At 35.8% G+C, this 22,890-nt stretch overlaps 1 protein-coding gene across 4 annotated transcripts in view; it reads right to left on the reverse strand.

Moving 5' to 3' along the window:
• Positions 1 to 5,118: 5,118 nt before the first annotated feature.
• The window catches only part of ASCC3 (activating signal cointegrator 1 complex subunit 3), a 400,644-nt gene continuing 382,872 nt past the window's right edge, over positions 5,119 to 22,890 (reverse strand). For all 4 annotated transcript variants that reach the window (XM_072642929.1, XM_072642932.1, XM_072642930.1 and 1 more), the window contains 5 exons: positions 14,198 to 14,349; positions 11,342 to 11,492; positions 8,055 to 8,261; positions 6,828 to 7,003; positions 5,119 to 6,497 (listed from right to left, as the gene is read on the reverse strand). In XM_072642929.1, coding sequence (XP_072499030.1) covers positions 6,350 to 6,497; positions 6,828 to 7,003; positions 8,055 to 8,261; positions 11,342 to 11,492; positions 14,198 to 14,349 — 834 coding nt within the window. In that variant the 3' untranslated portion in view covers positions 5,119 to 6,349. The remainder of the gene's footprint in view (positions 6,498 to 6,827; positions 7,004 to 8,054; positions 8,262 to 11,341; positions 11,493 to 14,197; positions 14,350 to 22,890) is intronic.

A 22,890-nucleotide genomic window follows, 5' to 3' on the forward strand; every position in this document is an offset into this window, starting at 1 on the left:
AGAGAGGCAGAGGCAGAGAGAGAAACAGAGGGATAGAGAGAAGACAAAGAGACAGTGAGAGAAAGCAAAAGAACATATGAGAGTAAAAGAAAGAAAAAGAAAAAATAGAAATGATAAAAACAAAACATCTTAGAATGAAATATGCTTAAGTATGTCAGTGGATACAGGTGAATTTTGGGGCACATTTAAGACAAATCTGGGAGGAGCAGTTCATTTCAGCATAGGTTCACAATCTGGAAAGTATTGAATATTTGATTTAAATTAGATTGAATCAACTGATTTTCCATGGAATGTTTCCAGAGGTAAGGTGCAAAGGAAGGTCTGGTAATGTGTTTAGGATGTTAACCTGAAATTCCCAAGAACATCAATTTTGTATACAGGTGATACCTGCCTAATGCTAGCAGATCCTTCATCTCTGTAATAAGCTGTAACTAACACTTCTGCTATCTAGTGCTAATCATTGATGTCTTATAATTTTTAAGAATGGATCATATCCCTGAGAGAAATGCATGATAGTTAGAAAGAGCTTTAGGGAATCACCTGGTCCAGCCTACTGGCTTTCAGAAATGAGGGCTTAAATCACCCATGACAGATGGTTATCTTGTGTATTTTTAATGATTTTTATAGATGGAGATTGCCCCTGGCAGTCTGGCATTCTTGTGTCAGTGTTTAATAATTCTATTGATGTTATAATCTGTAGCACCAAATCAAACTCACTGTTCTGTAACCTAAACCACATTCTCTTCCCTGCCCTCTGTGGAGATGGAAAGAAAACTGTTTAATGTCATCTTTCTAATAATGCTTACACAATCTGAGGTCCCTTAAGGGAGGGAGTGTATCTAAACTTTGTACCCTACCATAGCGCTCATTATACAATGAGCATTTAATGTTCCCTGCTGCTTATTGTAATAGATACTTATGATTCCATAGGCTCACTTAAAGAAATAAAGCAAACTTTACATATTCCAATACACATTGCCTGTCAAAGTTATCTCATGAACTTAAGACATTTTTGGAGGTCGTTTAGAATTTTGTTTCACTTCTTTATAGCCACAAATTGTATTTATTACACAGACTGATCCATTCATCTTATTTCATGAACATGTCATCATTTGAAATAGCTAGAATGTACCACGTGAGTACTTAAGGGGACTACCTAGAAGATGACAACATCTATATAAGCATTTCAGTATGCTGAATGTTATTTCAAAAAATCAATCCCATCCATTGCTTTCGGTTTATATTGTGTATTTGTAGTCTCATGTCACTGTTTTGCCTTCTTTTCTTAAGGCTAAGTCTGGCTCCTTTCATCTTTCCATGATTTCAGGACTTCATGGGCTACATGCTTTTTATAATGTGTAATAAACATAAGGTATTTTGTAAACTTCAACATGCTACATGAAGTTACCTATTACTCCACTTCTGGCTTACTATCCATTCTGTTTCATCACATCAGGAAATGGGGCGAGGCATGATCCCCTTCTGAGGTTGACTCAATGATTAGTGAATCTCTGCCTAGAACCACCATATCATGAGAAGGCCCAGCCATGATGCTCACTCATTTCCCACCTTTGGATCACTCGGTCTGATCTAACTGCAAACTGGCTGCCTAGCCTTGCTGGGGGGTGGACTTAATTCTGAGTTCTACTCAATAATAGGCAAGTCCCTGCCATATCACAAGAAGGGCCAAGTGATCAGGCCATGCTATTCCCTCTCCACTTCCAGCTTACTCTCTGACCTGTTCCACAACTAAGCTAAGTTGCCCGGTCCCTGGATGGGTATCTTCCTCTTTCCCAGTTTATCATGTAAACACAATAAATATGCACCCTGTCTCTCTCTCCTTTTCTTTCAACATATACTACCAGCAATTGCAGATTTATGCCTCTGATAAAAGGATGACTTGCTATATTGATACAGATAATAAATATATTCCCCCAAATAAAGAAGTATGGGCTTAGGAAAGCCAGTCTTTACAATTAATAAGGGATTTTTGTTATGTTTAGTTAAAGATGGATGAATCCAAAGGACTTGCAGCTTTTCCACAAGTCTCTTAAGATGAAACAACTGAAGCTTATTTACAGACACAACACTACTGATGGACTTTGGTTCAAATGTGTTTTAATATAACCTTCAATTTGCAGGAGCATGAAAGAGAAATTAAGCAATCATTCAGACCTGGTTTTCTTGGCTCAAATGCTTGACCTATTCTAGTTTCAGTGCCAGATTAAGTCAAAATTTGAATAGACATTCCAAGAGTTTTAATCTGTTTCAGTTACAAATCAAACGGCCTTTTATAATATCAAGCTTTCAAAATAAGATTGCATCAGACTCAGTATGAAAATATTGGCAGGAGGATCAATGCAAGGTAGAATGCTGGACAGATATAAGGCTTTTGATGGTTGAATTCACAAACCGTTTGATCCTTGGAAAATCACAAAGTGTACTAATGACTATAGATATGGAGTTGAAATTACAGGTATAAAACTTGATGGAAGCATCCCTACTATCTAGCATTCATTATAAAGAGGCTTCCAGCACTCCTAGGAATAAAAGCAAAACTCAATAACTTTTGAAGTCTTTGATAGAACAGAACATATTAATGGAACCATTAATCTCAAATTTTCTGCCTCAGAATTTAGTGATTGCAAAGTTCTTTCCTTAAATGACCTTATGAGGTAGGCAGTACTAGCACTAGTATTCCCATTTTACAGTTGAGGAAACACAGACTCAGAGAGGTCGACTTGCCCCATGGTTACACAACTAACAAGTGTCTAACCTAGAATTCAAACCCAGGTTTCCTGATTCCAAGACCAAGCTCTATTCACTACCACACATTTATTTCATTAACTTGCCCTGACATAAGGGATTGAAAGCTTACAGCTAAAGGGCATAGATTAGTGGCCCATTTAAAAAAAATGACAGTACAATTAAATTTTGAATCTTTGGTAAAGAGAAATTATGCTCTTGGGCCAAGGTGCTGTTTTATCCTTGGGTGTGAGATCTCTACCCAGAAAGTGTGGTGCTGGTCATTCAGTTCAGTTCATTACAATTTGAGTTATGCAACAACTCAAAGAAATAGGCATTTATTCAGTATAGGAAATGAAAAGGCAAACAAAGAGAGTTCCTGCTCTCAAGGAGTTTACAATCTACTGATAGATGTGGGAATAACTTGTAGGTAGAAAAGTAAATCAAGTACATACATATGTAATTTTTTTTTGTTTCAGAGAGGAAGTGATTTCTACTTCCTAGAATTTCTTAGGAGCGTTCTGGACCTTACCTTTGTGTATGTCACAATCTAGTAAGTAGTTTTCTCCTTTCTTTGACTGCAAGTTGCTATTGGAAGGTAGTAACTGTGTGTATCCTAACATCTTGCACAATATTTTGGGATCCAGAAAGACTCTGCAGGATTGAACTGACAGATAAGGTAAAAATAAATCCACTGTGAAGAACATTATCAAAGTTCAAGTTTTTACTTTTTTCTGTTTCTCTGGGAACCAAATATAGTAAAACTTCCCTATCAGTGGTGTGTGTGTGTGTGTGTGTGTGTGTGTGTGTGTGTGTGCCCCCACTTTTTCCCCCGGGGAGTGAGGATGAAAAAATCTTTTCTGTGCCATAGTTTTAAAGAACATTAGAGGTTACAGTTTATTTGAGTCCTTGTGTTTATCCTGCTACTTAAATTACTCACATTTGGCTCCAGTGACAAACACGTTCATTAATTCCAGAAGTTCACTCTATCACTATGTGCAACAAATATTTGTTGAATGAATGAACCCTTCCTGAACATCTGTACTGCACTACTCTAGCCTGATCTGATGTGAGGGACTCCAGATGAATAAAAAACAGTGCACCATGAAATGAAAGTTACAAGGTCTAAAAACAGGGGTCCTCTCTGCTCACCAAGAGTGAGGGATGAAGTTAGACCAGGGCTTTGGATAAGAAGCTTCACCAGCCTGATTTAAAACGTGGACCCATCAAAACAACTATCAGAATTACTCATTTTTCAACAAAGTAAATCACTCCGGTGTTTTCTGCACAAAAATTAACTTTTATAGGTAATTAGGATTCCTCTTCAAGATACTTATTTGATAGGGAAAAAAAGAAGCCTTCGAGTACTGGTGGGAATCTTGGCTACCAAGTGATGAGAAGCTAATGATTTACAGAGCTGAAAATAGTAGCACTATTCTAATTATGTTGACACATGGGCTGTTACAATCAGCACTCAACACAAAAACTCTTGTTGATTAATGAATGAGAATAGTTACGGACGACTAGTTTGAGTTACACATTGGAATAAACGACACATCTAAGTCCATGTGCACCTTCCTTGGCTGATGATTGGTAGTAGGGCTTAGTCTGAATTGATCTTAATTTAGATTTAAACTCAACAAGCATTTATTAAGCACCTAACATGTACCAGCCATGTAGGAATGGGGATCCAAAGACAAAAAAAAGTCCCTGTCCTCAAGAAGCTTATATTCTACTGAATCTTAGCTTCCATGCAGATACTGTTTTTAGGGTTGATTAAAAAAAAAAAGGATTTCTTTTCCCTTTCCACATTATTATGATAAAAATCTTTTCATTTCTCCCCGTCTCACCAATTTAGCTAAATTGTATAATTTTACTGACCTCACTTTGAATCATATCAAGGTTGGTCCTAAGTATGTCTTTTTATTTTTTCTCTATGGGGTGAGATCCACAATGTCAGTGTGCTTCAATCTAGGGTGCCAGACACATGTCTGTGGAAACTTTTGTTTTAAATTTTAAGATGCTAACAACATGGAAAGATAACACAGCTTATCTAATGAACTCTCAGATGGAGCAGTTTATCATTATTATTAAACTGCCACTAGAATGAATGCTTCTTCAGGGCTGGATGGGTTTGCTTTTATCTCTGTATTTTCTGTGCAGTGCAGGGGCACTGCTGCACAGTAGATCATTCATACATCCTTGTTCAAGTGTGGCTATGGAATCTTCATTTTGGGGATTCCATGCCTTCTTCTTCCCAAATCTAACCCACTGCCTATAAAACAATGGCAAAATGCTAATTTAGATGGGGAAATAAACTCTGCAAAGAAGAAAAGCAGAATTAACACATGAAAGAAACTTGACAACAGAACATAGGAAACATCAGCTTTACTTTGTGTGTTCACAATAAATTTTGGAAATTTTGGAGAGTCTACTTCCTTGTTTTTTTTGGCAAGAGAAAGGATTGAAGGTACATGAAATATCTAGTTCAGAAATACCTTTAAATTAATTTGAATCAGAAGACAAAGAATGCCTCAGATTACTTTGAAAAATCCTTCTTTCTCTGCTTTTTTCATCTATAGAACACAATTTTATTCAAATAAAACTTATAATATCAATAAATATTTCATTTCTTCTACTAACTTTCATTTTGGAAAAGTTTCTCTTGGGGATTAAATATGACTGGATATGAAAAATTTGATAACTCAGAGGGAAAAAGTGACTTTTAGAAGCTAAAAGGTTTCTATTTTTCTGTTCCGATATTATTAAGGCCAGACAGATACAGAGACAGGGTTATAGAAGATAACCTGTTATGTATTATCAGATATATTAAAAATTCTAATGTTTCCTCATTATGAAAATGGGTATTTGGAGAAGAGAATAAAAGAAAAGAGGACAAAAAGAAAAACTGGTCATATGATGGGGAGAAGTAAATGAGTATATTTGCCACAGGGGAGGATTCTAAACATTTTATTGCCATCAGTTATAGTGTTTACATTTTCCAAAATGAACCTATCCTGTTTACCTGGTAATCATCATTTAGACTCCTTAGTGTACTTTCATGTCAGATTTTTTAGATGGTTGTTGTGTGGGATTCACACTTAAAAGTATAAATTATACTAACAAATTAGATATTATCTCAGATTTATCCTATACTTTTTACACTGTAGGGTTGTAAACTATTGTAACATTCCCTAATAGTGTTGAATTTTCATTCCTCAGTGTAATTTTCATTATAAGAAAAAAAAAAGCAAGTATTTGTGTAAACAGTACCATGCACAACGGTGAAAGGTTAATGAATAATTTCTAAATAAAGGATATCATTTTGAATGTACACAAATGAAAATATTCTCCTACATGCTTACTCATTTTATACTTCAAGAAACCAATGAAGACAAAATGACAAAAGGCAACTTTTATAAGGCCACTGTGGCTAACTCTGGGTTACTAGAGTCAATACAGCAGCCACTTTTCAATTTCCAAGGTGTCTTGAGGTTAGAAGTTGATTCCACTAAGGCAAACATCAAGTAATTTCAATGTTGTCCAGAAGACTGAATGGCCAGATTTCACAACCACTTCTTTCAAATGTATTGTTCAGGTTGGATTACTTCACAGTCAGGTCAGTCAAGGCATCAGAGACCTTGGTGTTGACCTGAGCTGAAATGCTTGCTGGGATGATATTCAGATAAATGTCATACTGCTGGTCCATGCCAAGATAGCTGTCACTCATGAGATAAAGAGTATAGATATACCTAAGAAATAAAAATAGAACATCACTGCATATCAGTAGGTCTCAAACTTTTTGGTCTCAGGGTCCCTTTATACTCTAAAAAATTATTGAGTACCTCCCAAAAGACTTTTGCTTATATAAATTATATCTCTTGAGACTTGTTATGTTAGAATTAAAATGTCTTAGTATTATCATGAAAACAGTTTTGAGCCCAAAGTTCCCCTGAGTCTCAGGGGACCACCATGGGTCCCTAGACCACACTTTTGGAACTTCTATAGACATGTTTTTTTTCTAGTGATGTAAAAATCTAATTCTAAATCTTTGGGAATATTGGTTATGAAGTTCATCTTACCTTCCAGATATTTCAGGAGTATAAAAAGCAACAGAGACAGAATTTCGATTTCTGATGTACCCCACTCTTTTCAAAGCAACAAGTTCTTTTTTATCTATCTCTCCTAATATCAAAAACCACCCTTCATCCTTGGATTTGGGAAATCTAGGAGCAACAGCTTTGCTGTCTTGTTTTCCCTAGGAGAGAAGAAAAAAAAATTAAGAGTTAATAGAGTTGGGACTTTTTTCCAGCTTTTTTTGATTGTGCTTAAAAAGTTTACCCTCACTTTTGTTTTCTGAAAAGAAAATAACAACTCCATTTACATAGTGTTTTAAAGTTTGCAAGGTGCACCTTTCACAACAATCTGTGACATCAACAGTGCCAACAATATTATCCCCATTTTACAGATGAGGAAAGAGTGGCTGTGAGAGTTTGAGTGACTTGTTCTTGGGCAAAGAGCTAGAAATGATCTGAGGCAGAATTGAAACCAGGTCTTCTGTCTGCAAGGCTGGCATTCTTTCTACTGTATCATACCGCCTCTTAAAGCATTATACTGAACAAAAGGAGTTGGCCTCAACTTCTCCCTACTTTATTGTTTTGAAATGATTTTACTTAGGTTTCAGTCAAGACTTTCAAGGTAAAACACAGATATTTTTGTGGCTATAACTATGAAGACAGATATTTTCATTGAAGATAGGAACCCAGAGAAGAGGTTTAAAGAAACAGCAACTGGAAATGATATCTTAGTAATGGAAAGTTACTGAAATAGTAAATATACTTTTTTGGCATGTGACCATAGGGGGAAAAGAGGAGAAAGGCCTAATGAACTTTTAATATTAGTGAGAACTTCTGCTAGAAGTAGGCAACCCTGTAAAATCTAGTTAGTAACTAAAATGAGAGAAAATGGTTTTATACTTCATGTATTATGCTGTTAAAAACACATTCATATGTATGAGTTTTAATACTCTTAGGGGATCAAATTAATTCAGGTTTAAGAAGCAGAGAAGAATAAAGTATTTAGGATTTTCAAGTAATTTCAGAGGCACCATATTACACATGTTGGTAGAGGACAAACGCACGTGAGGAGCAATGACTAACGTCAAAAGACTAGACCCTGTCTGCTTAAAGCTGTCTGAGAAAAGAGAATTCATGAATTACATGACAGCATTAGTCATCTAAGAGATATGCATGGTGGTGTGTGCTGGTATCTGGGGCAAAGTATTTGAGAATGGAAACTGAATACTATACCTTCTGGTACCCCATGTGGACTCTCTGCAAGTTGACCTGAAGCACATACTCTTGGTCAGCGTGTAACTTGATCCATTTTTTGTCATCTCGTCCATCTGTTGCCAAAGTTGGGATACACAGTTCGTTCTGTCCTTCAGCTGAATCCCAAGAGCCTTTAATGCTCAAGTCAACATCTATCACTGGCAAATGAGACAAGAAATTCCAAGCCTGAAAAAAGAATATGAAAGCCCTGTCAATTAAAACTGGATGATTAACTAGAAAATATTGTGTCCTGTTTTTTGAAAGCTTTATTAACATAATGAAGAGGATATATATACTTTAGGGTCATTATCTGAATATGTGATATTCTTACTGATAACATTCAAACAGCTTATGAATTGGGATAGTCCTTTACTACATGGCAAAATATGCTGACTTTTAAAATGTTTAAAATATTTTTGAGAATTATGTGTCCTGACATTCTTCTACCTTCTAAAGCAGAAGGCATATCTTGGGGATAAGAATTCAGGAACCTATCACCCAACCTGAAGCATGCCAGAATCATAAAGTGTTATTTTTAGTTTAGGAGCATTCATTGAATACTGATGATCTGTAATTTTTTTCAAGGCTCACTGGCAATGAAAGTACATTTTCCTGAAACTGGTTGTAGTTTTCTGAAAAGAAATCATTTCATGGAGCCACTTGGTTGCTCTAGAAAAATATCATTCTGAGAAAGCCAACAATGATGGTATATGTCAAGGCAACAGACACCAATGAACTTTGATGGTTTCATCCATGCTTTTTTTAATTGAAAGATAGCAGTGGGAAATGAGGTGGTTAAATGAGGTTCACATGGTTTCCCATGTGAAAGGACATTGCAAAAAGGTCCCCAAAGCAATTTTATAATTAATTGCTGTCTTGATTTCACAATATTTACTGTAATGGTGGTGCCAATGTCCCAATAAAACCTGTGTTTAATGACAACTTTAACAGTTATATCCTAAAACTTATCATTCAAGCATATGTGAAAAAAGTCCTTTTAGTTTTTCCTACAAATTTCCTTGTAGGCTCTGACTTCCTTTTTGAGATTTTTTTAGTGCTTATAAGTACATCCAATTGAAATGAAGTAGCTTGATGAATCAAACTACCCCTAAGTAATCTAAAAAATATAAATCCAAGTACTATTTTTCAGAATCATTTTACACTTCAATTTCAAGTCCTGTGGTTAGTCTTGGCCATCTGAAATGATGACTTATGCTATATCTTAAACTGAAATGATCACGCCCTTGAAGCAGCCACCCATGCTGTGCCTCTGGGTTGATAACGACAGAAAGACACCTACAGCATGCCAATCACTGAGTGGAGACCAAAATCAGTTAGTGAGAGTTGTTCTAAGAGTGTCCAAAGTGGGAAAGGGAGCATGAGGACATATAAATACACACATTCCTGTGTGAAGTATTTAACGTTGTGAGGCACAGTAGAGGCATTTTCTATAGAAAGTGAGATTTCACCTTTTCCCCCTCTACTCGTGCCATCAAATTGGGTGCCAAGACGACAACTCCCATTTCTAGCTTGGTGGGATATTATTTCACTAAGGCAGAATAAAATTAGATTTTTGTCAGTATAATCTTTAAACCTTTATGCAATTCATGTTTTTGGACATACAAAGCATAGATATGCCTATTTGTGTGTGTATATATATGTGTGTATATGTCATACACACATATATTTTCATGTATATAAAACATGAGTTATTTTTGAAGAAACTGCTAAGACATTTCAATACCAGCCAAACATATTTATCTGAGGATTAATCTTCATCTATTGAATCAGGCAAGAACACTGCCGTGCATACAATTATTTAATTAGCAACCAAATCCTCTGCCAGTCAGCAGTCGTTCCAGGCATACTGATGGGGCAGTAGATGCAAATCTCACAGTCGTACTGCTTTTTCTCATTACTACTGCAATTAGCACTTAAATTGATGCTTTAAACATACTAATTTCTGGAATAATTCAGGATTTGTATGTTACCTGGGATTGCCTCACAGCAGAGACGACACCAGATTGCTCTGCAAATTGAAGCACTTTTGAGCCAAATAACCATCATCATATCAGACAGAGCCAATTTGCATTTGGTTTTAAAGATAACAGAATGGCAATTTATGCAAATAAATTAAGTAAGTTTACTTCTGAGTTCTCCCTGAACTAATTATAACAATGTTCTAATTTTTCATCACATCTAAAACTTGGACTGAAATCAATGTATGTTATGTTAGAAATCTGTTGTTGTTAAAAGAAGCCTTGTTTTGATTTAAATAAATTGTCTTTATTCAAAATTTTGATGGTAATTTAGTTAGAATACAGACATTTATTATGGATATTAGATTTTTTTTGGGTGCCAGTTTTGGGTTCAACAGAAACTGAACAGTCAGTCATAGATTTTTACTTTTCATGACCCAAGCACAAAAATAACTTCTTAAAAAAATCCACCTACACACTTGGTTCTAAGGCTTTCCTTCCTTTATATCTATATTTGCAATACATCAATATGTCAATCATATTATGAATACTGAATGTTTATTATAGGATACTTTGGAGAAAAAACTGTTTAAGAAACAAAAGCCTGTGGTATGCAGTCTTTCTTGACAATATGTAGCTTTCACCTTTCCAGAAAGAAACACAAAGAGATGACACACACAGTCTTTCAACAGAAAATAAATTCACCTTCTTACAAAAATCATACTATGCGCAAATACTAAATTTCATTTAAAAAAAACCCTTAGGTTCTAGGATCATTGATATACATAAAGTCTATAACCTATAAAGTAACACATAAAGTCTAACACTACTGCTAAAAGAAAAAAAAAACCCTACCCCTACCATCGTCACAATAAAATGAACAGTGAAACTGGAAAAATGCTGTTCATGCTAAAAGTTGGTTCACACTTCCTAGGTGGCAAGGAAATCAAAATAACACAAATCACTCAAGAAACACAGGATAAGTTAGTGGTTATTAGGAATAAAGAAAAATAAGAGCACCACACTGTAAGAAGGGCAAGATAATGTATCTGAAAGAATAAAACAAGGGACTGGTAAGGGCTCTGAACGGTTCTCATGTCCCTCCATCTTCCTGTTCTCATGTAGACTGATCAGGGTTTTCCTTGGCAATGGTGTCCCGGTAACAGACGCCACCTATGACTGAGGACACGCTCACTGAAACCACTGTGTTGTTTTGAAAGAAGTGCAAAACCATTCTTAAAATTGCTTCTACTCCTCAACCACAGCGCACACGGAGGAGACTCTCACCTGTGTCACGTGTGTAGTTTGAAGGTCTCCACCTACAATGGAATTGAATATTTTCTCTTTTCCTTCGCAAGCAGCAATTAATTCAGGAAGGCACTCAATGGGACCTTGGTAACCTCCAGGTGGACCCTTTCTTTTTCCTTGGCTCCATTTCCTGTGAATATGACCGCATTACAACATAAAAGTTCTAGATCACCATAAATGAAGATTATCCGGCAAAGAATTTGTTCTATTTAACAACAGTCAACAAACATTTATTAGGCACTTACTATGTGGTTTAGGTACTATGCCAAGCACAGAAGATGCAAGAAAGGCAAGAAGTTCAAGTGTGGGGAGGGGGAGGAAATCATGCCAACAACCATGTACACACAAAATATATACAGAGTAGATGGAAGTATGTTATAAGACCACTGTTATTTTTCACATAGAATTATACTTTAAAGTTCTGAGACTTATCAGAAAAAAGCTGACTACCAGGTGATGAATATTTTCAGTCACAGGAATCCATGAAGATTGTTGATGAAAGCACATAGAAGGGAGAACATGTGTCCCTGAAATGACGATCCTTGAAATACTGAAGCAAGTTATTTCAAAAGTACTTAACTGCTGAGGTTACACAGTTATAAAACAGCTGACTATACTACAATTAGAGTAAAAATTACAACTCAGTAAATATTTGTGGGCAATGAGTGAGTCTGTTGGGGAAGCTGGTTTCTGGTACAAGTTCAATCTTCTAGATGTGCATTAACTCTTTCAAGCCATTTAGTAGAATTATCACTTCCTGTGGCTGGCTTTTTTTTTATGGTCACAAATGAACCTCTTCAATATGATTATTTGACTAAAATCTTCAGAAAACATGAAATTAAGAATGTACCATGGGAATCTCTGGGTCAGTAACAATTGTAATACCAAGAGTTTAGGACATACAAATCCCACTTGTTTGAGACAAACAAATCATATTGTTTGTTTACATAACAATAGTTATGTATAGTACCAATATTGTTCCATTATGCACATCTAGGGGAGGGGGATTTTTGTTGGGGAGTGGGAAACTGAGAACTTCCAGTCAGGAAGCTCCTTTTATCAATGCAGGTTGACACCTCTAATCTAAGACAGTTCCCTATGACACAGAAGTTAAGTGACCTGCTCGTGGACATGTAGCCAGTATATGACAGAACTGTGAGACATGAAAACAGATTTTCTTTACTCTGAAGCTGGCTTTTCTTCTATCATGTTACACTGCCCATCATATATATGAGATATAATAATAGTTAGTACTTGTACAGAGTTTTGAGGTGTGTGAAAGTCTTTACAAATGTTATCTCATTTTATCCTTACAACAACCCTGGGAAATTACCATCAGTTCCATTTTACAAATGAGGAAACTCAGGCAGGAGGTTAAATGACTTGTCCAGGGTCACGTAGCTAATAACTGTCTGAGGCTAGATTTGAAGTCAGGCCTTCTTGACTCCAAGTCTAGTGCTCTATCCACTGTGCTACGTACCTACCTACCTACCACCACAATTATGAGCTCTTTTTACATTTGCCATTCATATATATGTGATCTCAATATTAAATCCTATAATACTAGCATAAATTCTTTTTCAAATGTAATTAAAACTGATGATGTTTTGGGGGTACTGGGATCCTGAGAATGCCAAAGGTAAAGTTGTCTGGAATGAATTCACACACTCAAGATATCTCTTCGTCTAGTGGCAAAAAATTTATTGTAATGCTTTAGTAAAAGCGGACAAGAGTCCTTAGGAAACCTATGAGAGAGTGAGGACTGGTGCTGGGACTTACACAGAAAAGGGAAATGGGAAAGTGTAGGGAGTATACCAGATATTGAGGGAGTTGTAAGAGGCATGGACCTTGGGGATCTGGTGCGAGGGAGAGTTCTTTTTGTCTTGGGACAAAAATCTGTGGGCCAGGCACACCTGTCTGTTCTGATAAAAGAATGTCTTCTGCAACAAGAGAAAATTTTCTCACAGGATAAGGGCCTACTTTCAGAGAAACGATCTTAGGACTAGGGCCCAAATACCCCATCAAAACCACTCCACTGTTGATGTGCAATCTTACTTGGCTTAACAGATTTTCAGGGTGGCCTTGGAATGGTCACGGACCAGTTCTCAGTTCCAACATGTCTGATAAAGGGTCCCCTGAACTTGTCACAGAATGTCTCATGGACTTGTGATAGTGATTTTGGTTAACAACTCTCAATTGGCAAAACTAGGTTATCCTGGATGTCAAAAGCATTTAACAACATAAGCTTAAGGGAAGACTTTTTAATAGTCCTAAAGAGTAACCTATTAATAATAGAAGAACTTTTCATCCAATTTTACATACACAAAAAAAATGGAGGTGTGAAGAGGTTAAAATCAGATCAGGTTAAGTAAATAAGCAATTATTAAATATTTACTATGTGTGGGGCACTGTGCTAATTGAAGAGGATACAAAGAAAGGCAAAAAACAGTCCCTACTCTGAAGTAGCTCAGTCTAAAGAAGGAGATAATATATAAACAAATATGTATAAAAAAATAGATACAGGATAAATTGGAGATAATCTCTGAGGTAAAGTGCTAAGATCAAGGAGGAACATGAAGGGAGTTCTGCACAAAGTAGAACTTGAAGGAAGCCAGGAAAGCCTGGAGGCAGAGATCAGGTAAAAAGTGGGAACAGAATCCTAAAAACTATGGTACGGCCTTAGCCACAAAAACCAAAAGGGATCTTTTTAATTGAAACAAGGCACCATCTAAAATATAATGTGAAATTTAGGTTACCAACTGCTAATTTTAAATGCTGTGGAGAAAATCAATGACTAAATAAGGCATTAAGCACACACAAACAATGATACTGTACCTGAAAAGATGAAGATGGTGCAGCTCTATGTTTGGCAGTGTAAGAAGAGAAGAGTCACTTATCCATCGACCCTGGATCACCATCTGAATCAGACTGGTGATATTCAGAGCAGTTACCAACCACCCTTGGTTTGCTGCAACATCCAACATTGCCTAGGAAAGGAAAATACAGAAATCATAAAAATAATATTACATCTTACTCTATTGTCTAAACACATAACCTTATGAATTTGTTGCTGGCCTCTTTATTTTTCACCGTGTGGCTGAATTACATTATAAGACCCAAGCTTCAAATCAGAGCCACTGTCCCTTTTCTAAGATTTAACCTTACTTTTCTCAGTGTGAAAAAGATAAGGTAAACATTGTGGCATGCTTCTTCACTTGAAACAATTGACACTTTTAAGCTTGCTCGATAATTACTTTGTGTTTTGAAAACTAATGCCTCCCACCCTCCCCAAAAGAGCCAGAAGTCAGGTAATAAAATATGGTCATTACGGTTTAGGATGCATGTGATAGCTTTCTTCAAATATAAGAAAAGCTCCTCCTTTTGCAAGAAGGATGAGACATTTTCTGCAGGGACCATAACCAGGAGAAATGGGGGAAACTAAGGAAGGAAAACCTTCCTAACAAAATGGAATGGGGCTGCTTCAGTGGATTTTTCCTCACTGGAGGTATTTAAACAAGAGCTGGATGAAAGTTGGCCTAGGATGTTGTGGAAGGAATACTTACTTGGATATGAGCTGGAGCATATGGTCTCTAAAGTTGTTTCTAATTTCTGAGATTCTGTGAAATACTTAAGAAATACCTATTATGTGTAAGGCATTAATGCCTGTTCTTTTGAATGACACTAAAGAGGTGACATAAAGACTGTTAAATAAAACCTGTAACATTGCTCAATAGTAACAAGGTATACTTAAAAAATGCACAGTTTTTAGTATACTTAGTTGTACATATTCTGTTGTTTTGGAGACATTTGGCTAGAATGGACTGATTTAAAATAACAAACAGAATTTTAAAAGAAAACAAACCACCTTACTCCCAGTTCCAACATTAGGAAAACAATCAACATAATCATATCAAAAACCAAAACATCCAAAAACTCATTATCATCTGAATAGATGCAGAAAAAAGCCTACATGCTTAGCCTTATGCTAAAAACCCTACAAAGTATAGGCATAAAAGGATTTAAAAAAAATATCATACAAAACATCTATCTAAAACCAAAAGTAAGCATCATTATGTGATGTGTATGCATTAGAACTTTTCCCAATAAATATGGAAAGCACTGAAAGCATCCTTGAAAACAAGCAAGTCCACTCTCCTCATTATTATTTGAAATAGTTCTGGAAACGCCAGAAGCAGCAATAAGATAAAGACATAAAAGGCATAAGATAGGTAAGGAGGAGCTAAAACTAAACCGATTTGATGATAGCATAGTATTCGCAGAAAATCCTAGGGAATCAGCAAAGATAACTAACTGGGGCAATTAATAGCTTCAACAAAGTTCCAGGTTGCAAAATAAAATCTCAAAAATCAAAAGCATTTCTAGATAATAATAATAATAACAAAATCCAAGAAACAAAAATACAAAGGAAAATCCAATTCCAAATAACTAAAAAATGAATAAAATACCTGGAACTCCACCTACTAAAACATATAAAAGACTTGGGGCAGCTAGGTGGTGCAGAGGATAGAGCACCAGTGCAGGAGTCAGGAGGACCTGAGTTCAAATTTCACCTGAGACATTTGACACTTACTAGCTGTGTGACCTTGGGCAAGTCACTTAACCCCAAATGCCTCATCCTGGGTCATCTCCAGTTATCCTGATGAATATCTGGTCACTGGATTCAGATGACTCTGGAGGAAAAGTGAGGCTGGTGACCTGCACAGCCCTCCCTCACTCAAAACAAAGTCAAGTGCAAGTCATGTCCTCATTTCTCTGATGGCATGGTCTTCTTCAGGAACAAAGGATGAACACACACAGAAAAGACTTATATAGATCCTGCTATAAAATTCTTCATAAAGAAATAAAGAACAAGTTAAATAGCTGGATAAATGTACAGTGCTCATGGCTATCCCATGCCATTATAATAAAAACAACAATATTTCCAAAGTTAACTGATTTTTTTAAATGAAATATTATTGTACTGTAATAAACTATATGATGAAAACAGAGAACCACAGATTTACATGAACTGATGCTGAGTGATGTAAGCAGAAGCAAGAAAACAATACATCAATAACTACAACGATGTAAAATAAGAATCATCCACTAAAAACCCCCAAAAGTGAATATAATAAAATTATAAAGATCAAATATGATTTGAATGAAGTGATATGAGAAGATAGCCCCAACCGAGCCCTTCATGGAGATGAATGGCCCTCAATTACATATTACACATTTTGGACATCCATATTTTTTTAATGAATTCATCACTTGCACTGATTATTCCCCCCCTTTAAAAACACTATTAGCTATATAGGACAGCTGGGAGGGGAGGAAGGTGGGCACAGAAAGGATACAGGGACTTACTATCACATGATGTAAAAACAGTGATCATTACTAAAAACAAACTTACTGGCTTTCAACAATAATATTTTGAAAAATAAATTATTTTTCATGAAATTTAAGCTCAAATAAAGAAAAAAAATCTTTAAAAGAGTAATCTTGGTACAGTCTTTGAAACTTAAGTATCAATGATAGCAAGAAGATAAAACCTTTTAGGTCCCCCCAGAAAACATATCTCTCTTTTTCCAGGGCAAATGACATTATTCATGATCTCAAAAAAAGGACAAACCTGTAACACTGCTCTCATTTTATATGCTGCTAGTGGAAGGATGAGGAACTACGCACATTAGTCTATACATTTAATCAAATGTTTTATGGACAAACAAAAGGCTGCATTTACTTAAGGCAAAACTAAACAATGAAATCTTCTTTAAACAAAAGAGTTGTTTATACAGGCAAATCTATTTCAATTAAATTAGACTGATTCTGGAGAGATGCTGCCATAAAGACATATGAGTTAGTATGAGTCATGGTTAGACACCCATATTACATTAGTAGCCTAAAATGTGATTTTAATACATTTGGGGCATTCAGAGTTGAGAGTAGCAGGGATTAGAGGTATCCAGTAAATGCTTAAAATGTCATTTTAACTGCAATCCTTTCATATACTCATGAACATATTACTAAAATGCACATCTGTATTAACATGTATGGAAAAATTTTTAGAAATTCTTTTCTGGTGATTTAAAATTAATTGCTGAACAAATCTAACTACTTATGACTATATTTCTGTCCTTCTGAACTAACTTTGATAAATAATTACCAAATTATTTATTGTAATTTTTTCTCTTCCGTTTCTTTCCAATTAAAGAAGTACATTATAATCCACTGAAAATAATTCTGTGTGATCTTAACTTTCTCAACAAATGGTCAAATCTATAGATGCCATGTATATTGTACGCAACAGAAGAATGGTTTCAAAAAACCATTTACTTTTCATAAAAGCTATCCACCTGTATTGTCTATTTACACAGTCATATAGTAGAAAGGACTGATGTTTCTTGATTTCTGCTTATTGAATTGCAATGTAGAAAGTCTTTGTGACTAGCAAGGGTATAGACAGAATAATTTTTGGAACCAATGATTTTATAGTTCTGCCTGTAGTACAGTCTATAAGAAGGCATTCCTCTAAACATCATGGAAAGATGTATGTTTTAAAATCTAGGGATAATTCAAATCTTATACTCCTCTCATACCCCTGCTGAGTTGATTGAAATCCATCAGTTTTCTCTGAAACAAATGGAATGAATCAAGGCAAACTCATATCCACGATGAGTAGGACCATATCCTATTCAGACAAATCTGCTAGACAGTGTGCTAAAGTAAGAGAAAGGGGAGGGCAAAAATGAGTAATTAGACCCAATGAATGATCATTATTTATAAAATTGTACTGTAAAGTAATTTTTGCGATCTCAGTTTTGATGCTGGATTATAATTTGGTTGGAAATTGCGCCATACTGACAGCTTGCATACAAGTAGAATTGGCTAAAACATCTGTTTTTAACTTTGAAGTTTTCCTGATGAAGCTGAAAGTTTTCACAAAATTTATAGCATTTCTCAATAATTTTCCCTAGTAAAATCCAGATGTGAGACAGCAAGAAATAATGCTAAGTAACTGCTTACATGAAGCAAAAAATGAAATCAAAAGGCACAGAATGAACTGGAAACTTTTTACTTTCTTTCCTTTACATAAAAAGAAAGATCAAGAATCTATGGTGACAAGAGCATAGTGTACATGCCTAGGGAAGCAATGAGAAATAAGGTTGGAATCAGATCACGCTGAGCCTTCATTTTCAAGTTAATCTAGCCTGCATTCAGTGGATGACAAAGAATCACAAAAGTTTTTTGGGCAAAGGAATAATTAAGTAACAAAGAGGTTATACTAAGAAGAGGTAGCTGCAGTGAAAGAGGCAGAATTTGAATTCAGATCTTCCCGACTCCAAGTCTGACTATCCAATGAGTCACATAGTTACGTAACTTAATTTGCCACGTGGTATATAGGATGGTGACTCAAAGCGGGAGAAACCAAGTCATTCATTCATCCATTAAACAGTTTTTAAGTGACTATTACGTGCAAGGGCATGGAGTACTATATACTGATAAGAAGCTAGAGTAGTAGTCCAGGTGAAAAGTAAAGAGAAATTGGAGCATGGCAGTGGTAGTATGGAATGAATGAGAAACATGGAGGTTGAACTGACAGAATATGGTAACTGAATGGATAATAAGCAGAGGAGTGAAAGATAGCTCCCAGGTTTTGACCTCAGATTACCAGGAGGACGGTGGCACTGTGAAAAGAAACAAAGTGGTAGATCTGGAACCAGAGGCCTTGGCTTCAAGTCTTGGTTCTGTCATTTGTTCCTTTACTTCATCTCTCTATGCAGTTTCCTCATCTATAAAATAAGACTAAGTCCATTTCAACTTTAAATCTGTGATTCTATGTTCCTAATTGGTCTGTTTCTTCTTCTATAAGCTAACAAGTTTGTATTCCTAAAATAGTGGTCTGACTATGTGACTGTCAGTTTCAGTGGCTTCAGCTTCTAGTACTGTACACAGTCCAGTTTTTAAAGTCCTCTATGATCTGGCTCCCATCTGCTTTTCTAGATACTTCATTTTAATTCTCTTCACATACTCTGTGTTCTGGCCAGACTGCACTAGGTTCTTAACAGAACTTAATGCGATAGCTTCCATTTCTGTGCCTCTACAGAAATAGTCCCTTATGTCCATTATGCATACTTTCTTTAATTTTCACCTCATAGAACATCTAACTTCTGTTAAGGCTCAACAAAAGTGCCATCCCATAGAGGAAATCTCTCCTGATGACAATGTTCCTGCCACATAATAAATAATAAATTTTGCTCACCCATTCGTTCAATGTCTATCTATCTCCTTAACTGTTTGTTAGAGTTCTCAAATTATCTTATATTTACTTTTAGTATATATGTTTTACCTCCCCCCCATACAAAATGTAAGTTCCTTCAGGGCAGAGCTACTTCATTTTTATCTTTGTGTCTTTAGAATCTATGCACAATGCCTTGCATTTAACAGGTGCTTGACAAATGACTGTTAGAGTTAAATGAATGACCTTTCCTCCTTTGAAGACCATGACATAACTATTCGATTTTTTGGTCTTTATCACTATCAACTGCTAACTTCCAGAAGTCAGTGCCTCCTGAATGTCTTTTATGAGTCTAGCACTAATTCTTCATTCTGATTCTACCTGATTTGTTCAGTAGTACCACCCCTCACCTAGTCTCCTATGTTCAAAATCTTCCCATTACCTTTAATTTCTTCCTCAATCTCATATTTAACCAATCACTTGGTTCTGGCAATTCTACTTCCACAATCATTCTTGCATCTCTGTTCTTTTTTTCCTGTTGCCTTGTCAGGCCTCTTGCAATAGACTCCTCGTAGGCTTTTTCTATTTCTAGTTTATCTTGCACATCACTGCCAAACTGATCATAAACTGCACACATCTGGATGTATCACTCCTCTGCTCAAAATTTTTCAACAACTCCCTCCTTATATACTGCTTACTGAGTAAAGTTCAAGTTCTTTAGCTGGCATTCAAGACCCTTCACAACTTGCTGCCACCTAAATGTCAGCCTTATCTCATACCATATGCCCTCCCAATAAAAAATAATGATGATAACAGAGGATTTATGAAAAGATTTAGAAAACAATTATATGGTAGGAGAAACATGAACTAGAGGAGAATGTTAATCAATGAGATCATAGGCCTATCAAAGAAGGGTATAAGAGAGCTATTAACACATGTCCCTTGCTTTCCTACCTGGTTTTGATCTTGCTTTTCCCCTCTATTTACCATGCTTCCATTTTCCATTCTTAGTCTATGGGATTCTAATCTATATTTGAAGTCTAACCAAAATAATACCCCTTCTGGGAAGGCTTCCTTAATTGCTCTACCTGGTAAAGAACTAGCCTCCCTCATATCTCACTTAGTGTTTGTTTATAACTCTCATACACTTCTTTGATGGGACTGTGGCATCTTCAGAGGACAATATCCTCCTCTGGTGCTTAATGTAACTTCTTCATGTCTTTTCGTCCTGTATTACTTTTTTTTATGTTTTTTTTTTTTGCATAAATCTTCCACAGAAGGTAAGGTTCTTTTAATATTTTGTCAGTACCAGAGAGTAGCATTCAGGCTATCTATTTGTTACCTCTCTCTCACTGTATGTCTGGTCTACCTTCTATCCCTAATAGGTCCTTCATGATACTTTTTGGGGTAATAAACTGAAGTTTATATTTATCATATGTATTTTCATTGTTCTTTGGGAGGCCTTTAACTGGGTTCTTAAGATTTTATGGTATTTCCTGATTGACAGCCATACAGAATCATTAGTAGAATTATTGTGTTAAAAGATAGGCTTTTTTTTTTATTAGCAGTAAACTGAACAATTTCTCAAATGTGATCTAGTCCCTAGTACCCTCCAATTTTGGTTCAGTTCACTGTTTATCTGCAAGGGCAGGATGGTATAAGAAAATGAGTTCTGGAGGAAGAGTTAAAAGACTTGAGTTCAAATCTACCTCTATTTACTCTATTTGTGATCTTAAGGACATTCTCTGAAGACCTCAGTTTCTTCATTTGTAAAACAAGGCAGTTGGACTAGAAAATCTCTAATATCTCTTGTAACTCTAACTCCTATGAACCAGTACCTACCCAAATATGCATACTGAGGAATAAACTAAACAGATTCTTTATTCAAGTATAAGCCAGAATCTAGAAAATATTATATTTTTCATCCGCATTGCTTGTGTGGGTGGTTAGACTGTATCTTTCAAATGAGGATCTGAATGACAAGATATAATGTTCTGGGGAGATATAAAATCACCACAGTGATGCTATTTGCAAAGTAGACCAACTGGCTAACTCTGTCATAAAGGGAAAATCTCTCATCTACTGAAACTCTGCAGAGGGCATACTCCATGACACTATCACATATTTTACTTCAGCATGTCTCCCTGTTTTATGTCTTGTTTGATACTGATATTCTGCACATAACTGAACAAAGTTAATTTTAATGGTAACAGCTCTGGAAGCCTCTTATATAACTACACAGATGAGTGGGAGGCACTTTAACTGAGAAGAGCCTTTTAGGTAACATTTTCTTTACAAAGTGAAATACCTGCTTGAAATCATTAAACGATAAACATGACCAGATCATCTATCTTCCTCATGCTTCAGTCGTATATAGTTCAGTTGTAACTATAAAAATGAGTTTTGTTCTGAGAAACTTTATTTGAAAGCTTGTTGTTTCACTTTCAAGATTTCTTCAAGAGTGTCCTTATTTCCTTGAATAGAACATTTCTGTTTTATAAAACTGAATGAAAACACATGAGTAGGTATCTGCTTATGTCTTTTTGTAGGCCACTACCTCCACTCCTGCCTTTAGGTAAAAGTACGGTCCATGAATATTTCCATTTTCTTGGATATTTTATTCTCTCATCTTGAGTTCCTTAAAATTGTTTTACCATAACAGATTTCTTCTACATGCATCTCATCAGCTTTAGTGCCTTTTCTTGATTTAATTTTCTCAGGGCCTTTACTACTCTCTCAGATACTGAGGTGGCACAATCCAAATGTTGTCATTCCACTGTTATCAATGAGAACAACATACACGCTCAATTCCCCACAACTTGTATATTATAGCAATAATGGTAGATCTGGTCCATTTCACATCTATCTGTTGTTCTCTCCTTGCTTCCTCCAGTTTTACTCACAGAAGACTCTCCTGATGCCAATCTTTCTGTGGATTCATTTTTCATTTAAATGTTTTCATCTGTTTGTATACCTAATTTATGTATTTTGAGGGTGTGTGAGATAATAACGTCTGACATCTCTCTCTAATCTCCTTCTACATAGTATTTTATGAATGAGGTTATAACTTTAAATCAGTGTTGCTCTTGGCTGCCTGGTCTCTTCACATGACAACGATGTCAAGTGTTGCTAAGTGTTTCTGGGATCTTTTGGTCATCTTCTTATAGTGACTGCTTTGTGTTGCTTAAATCTCCTTTAAAAATGGTGATGGACTTAATATTTCTGAATAAGTTTGTGGGGTCAGAGCTGCAAAGGTACCAGGCATTTTCATTTTTTCTCCTAATTTAGT

Source organism: Notamacropus eugenii, chromosome 2 (genome assembly GCF_028372415.1).
Source record: "Notamacropus eugenii isolate mMacEug1 chromosome 2, mMacEug1.pri_v2, whole genome shotgun sequence".
In the NCBI taxonomy this organism is placed as follows: domain Eukaryota; kingdom Metazoa; phylum Chordata; class Mammalia; order Diprotodontia; family Macropodidae; genus Notamacropus; species Notamacropus eugenii.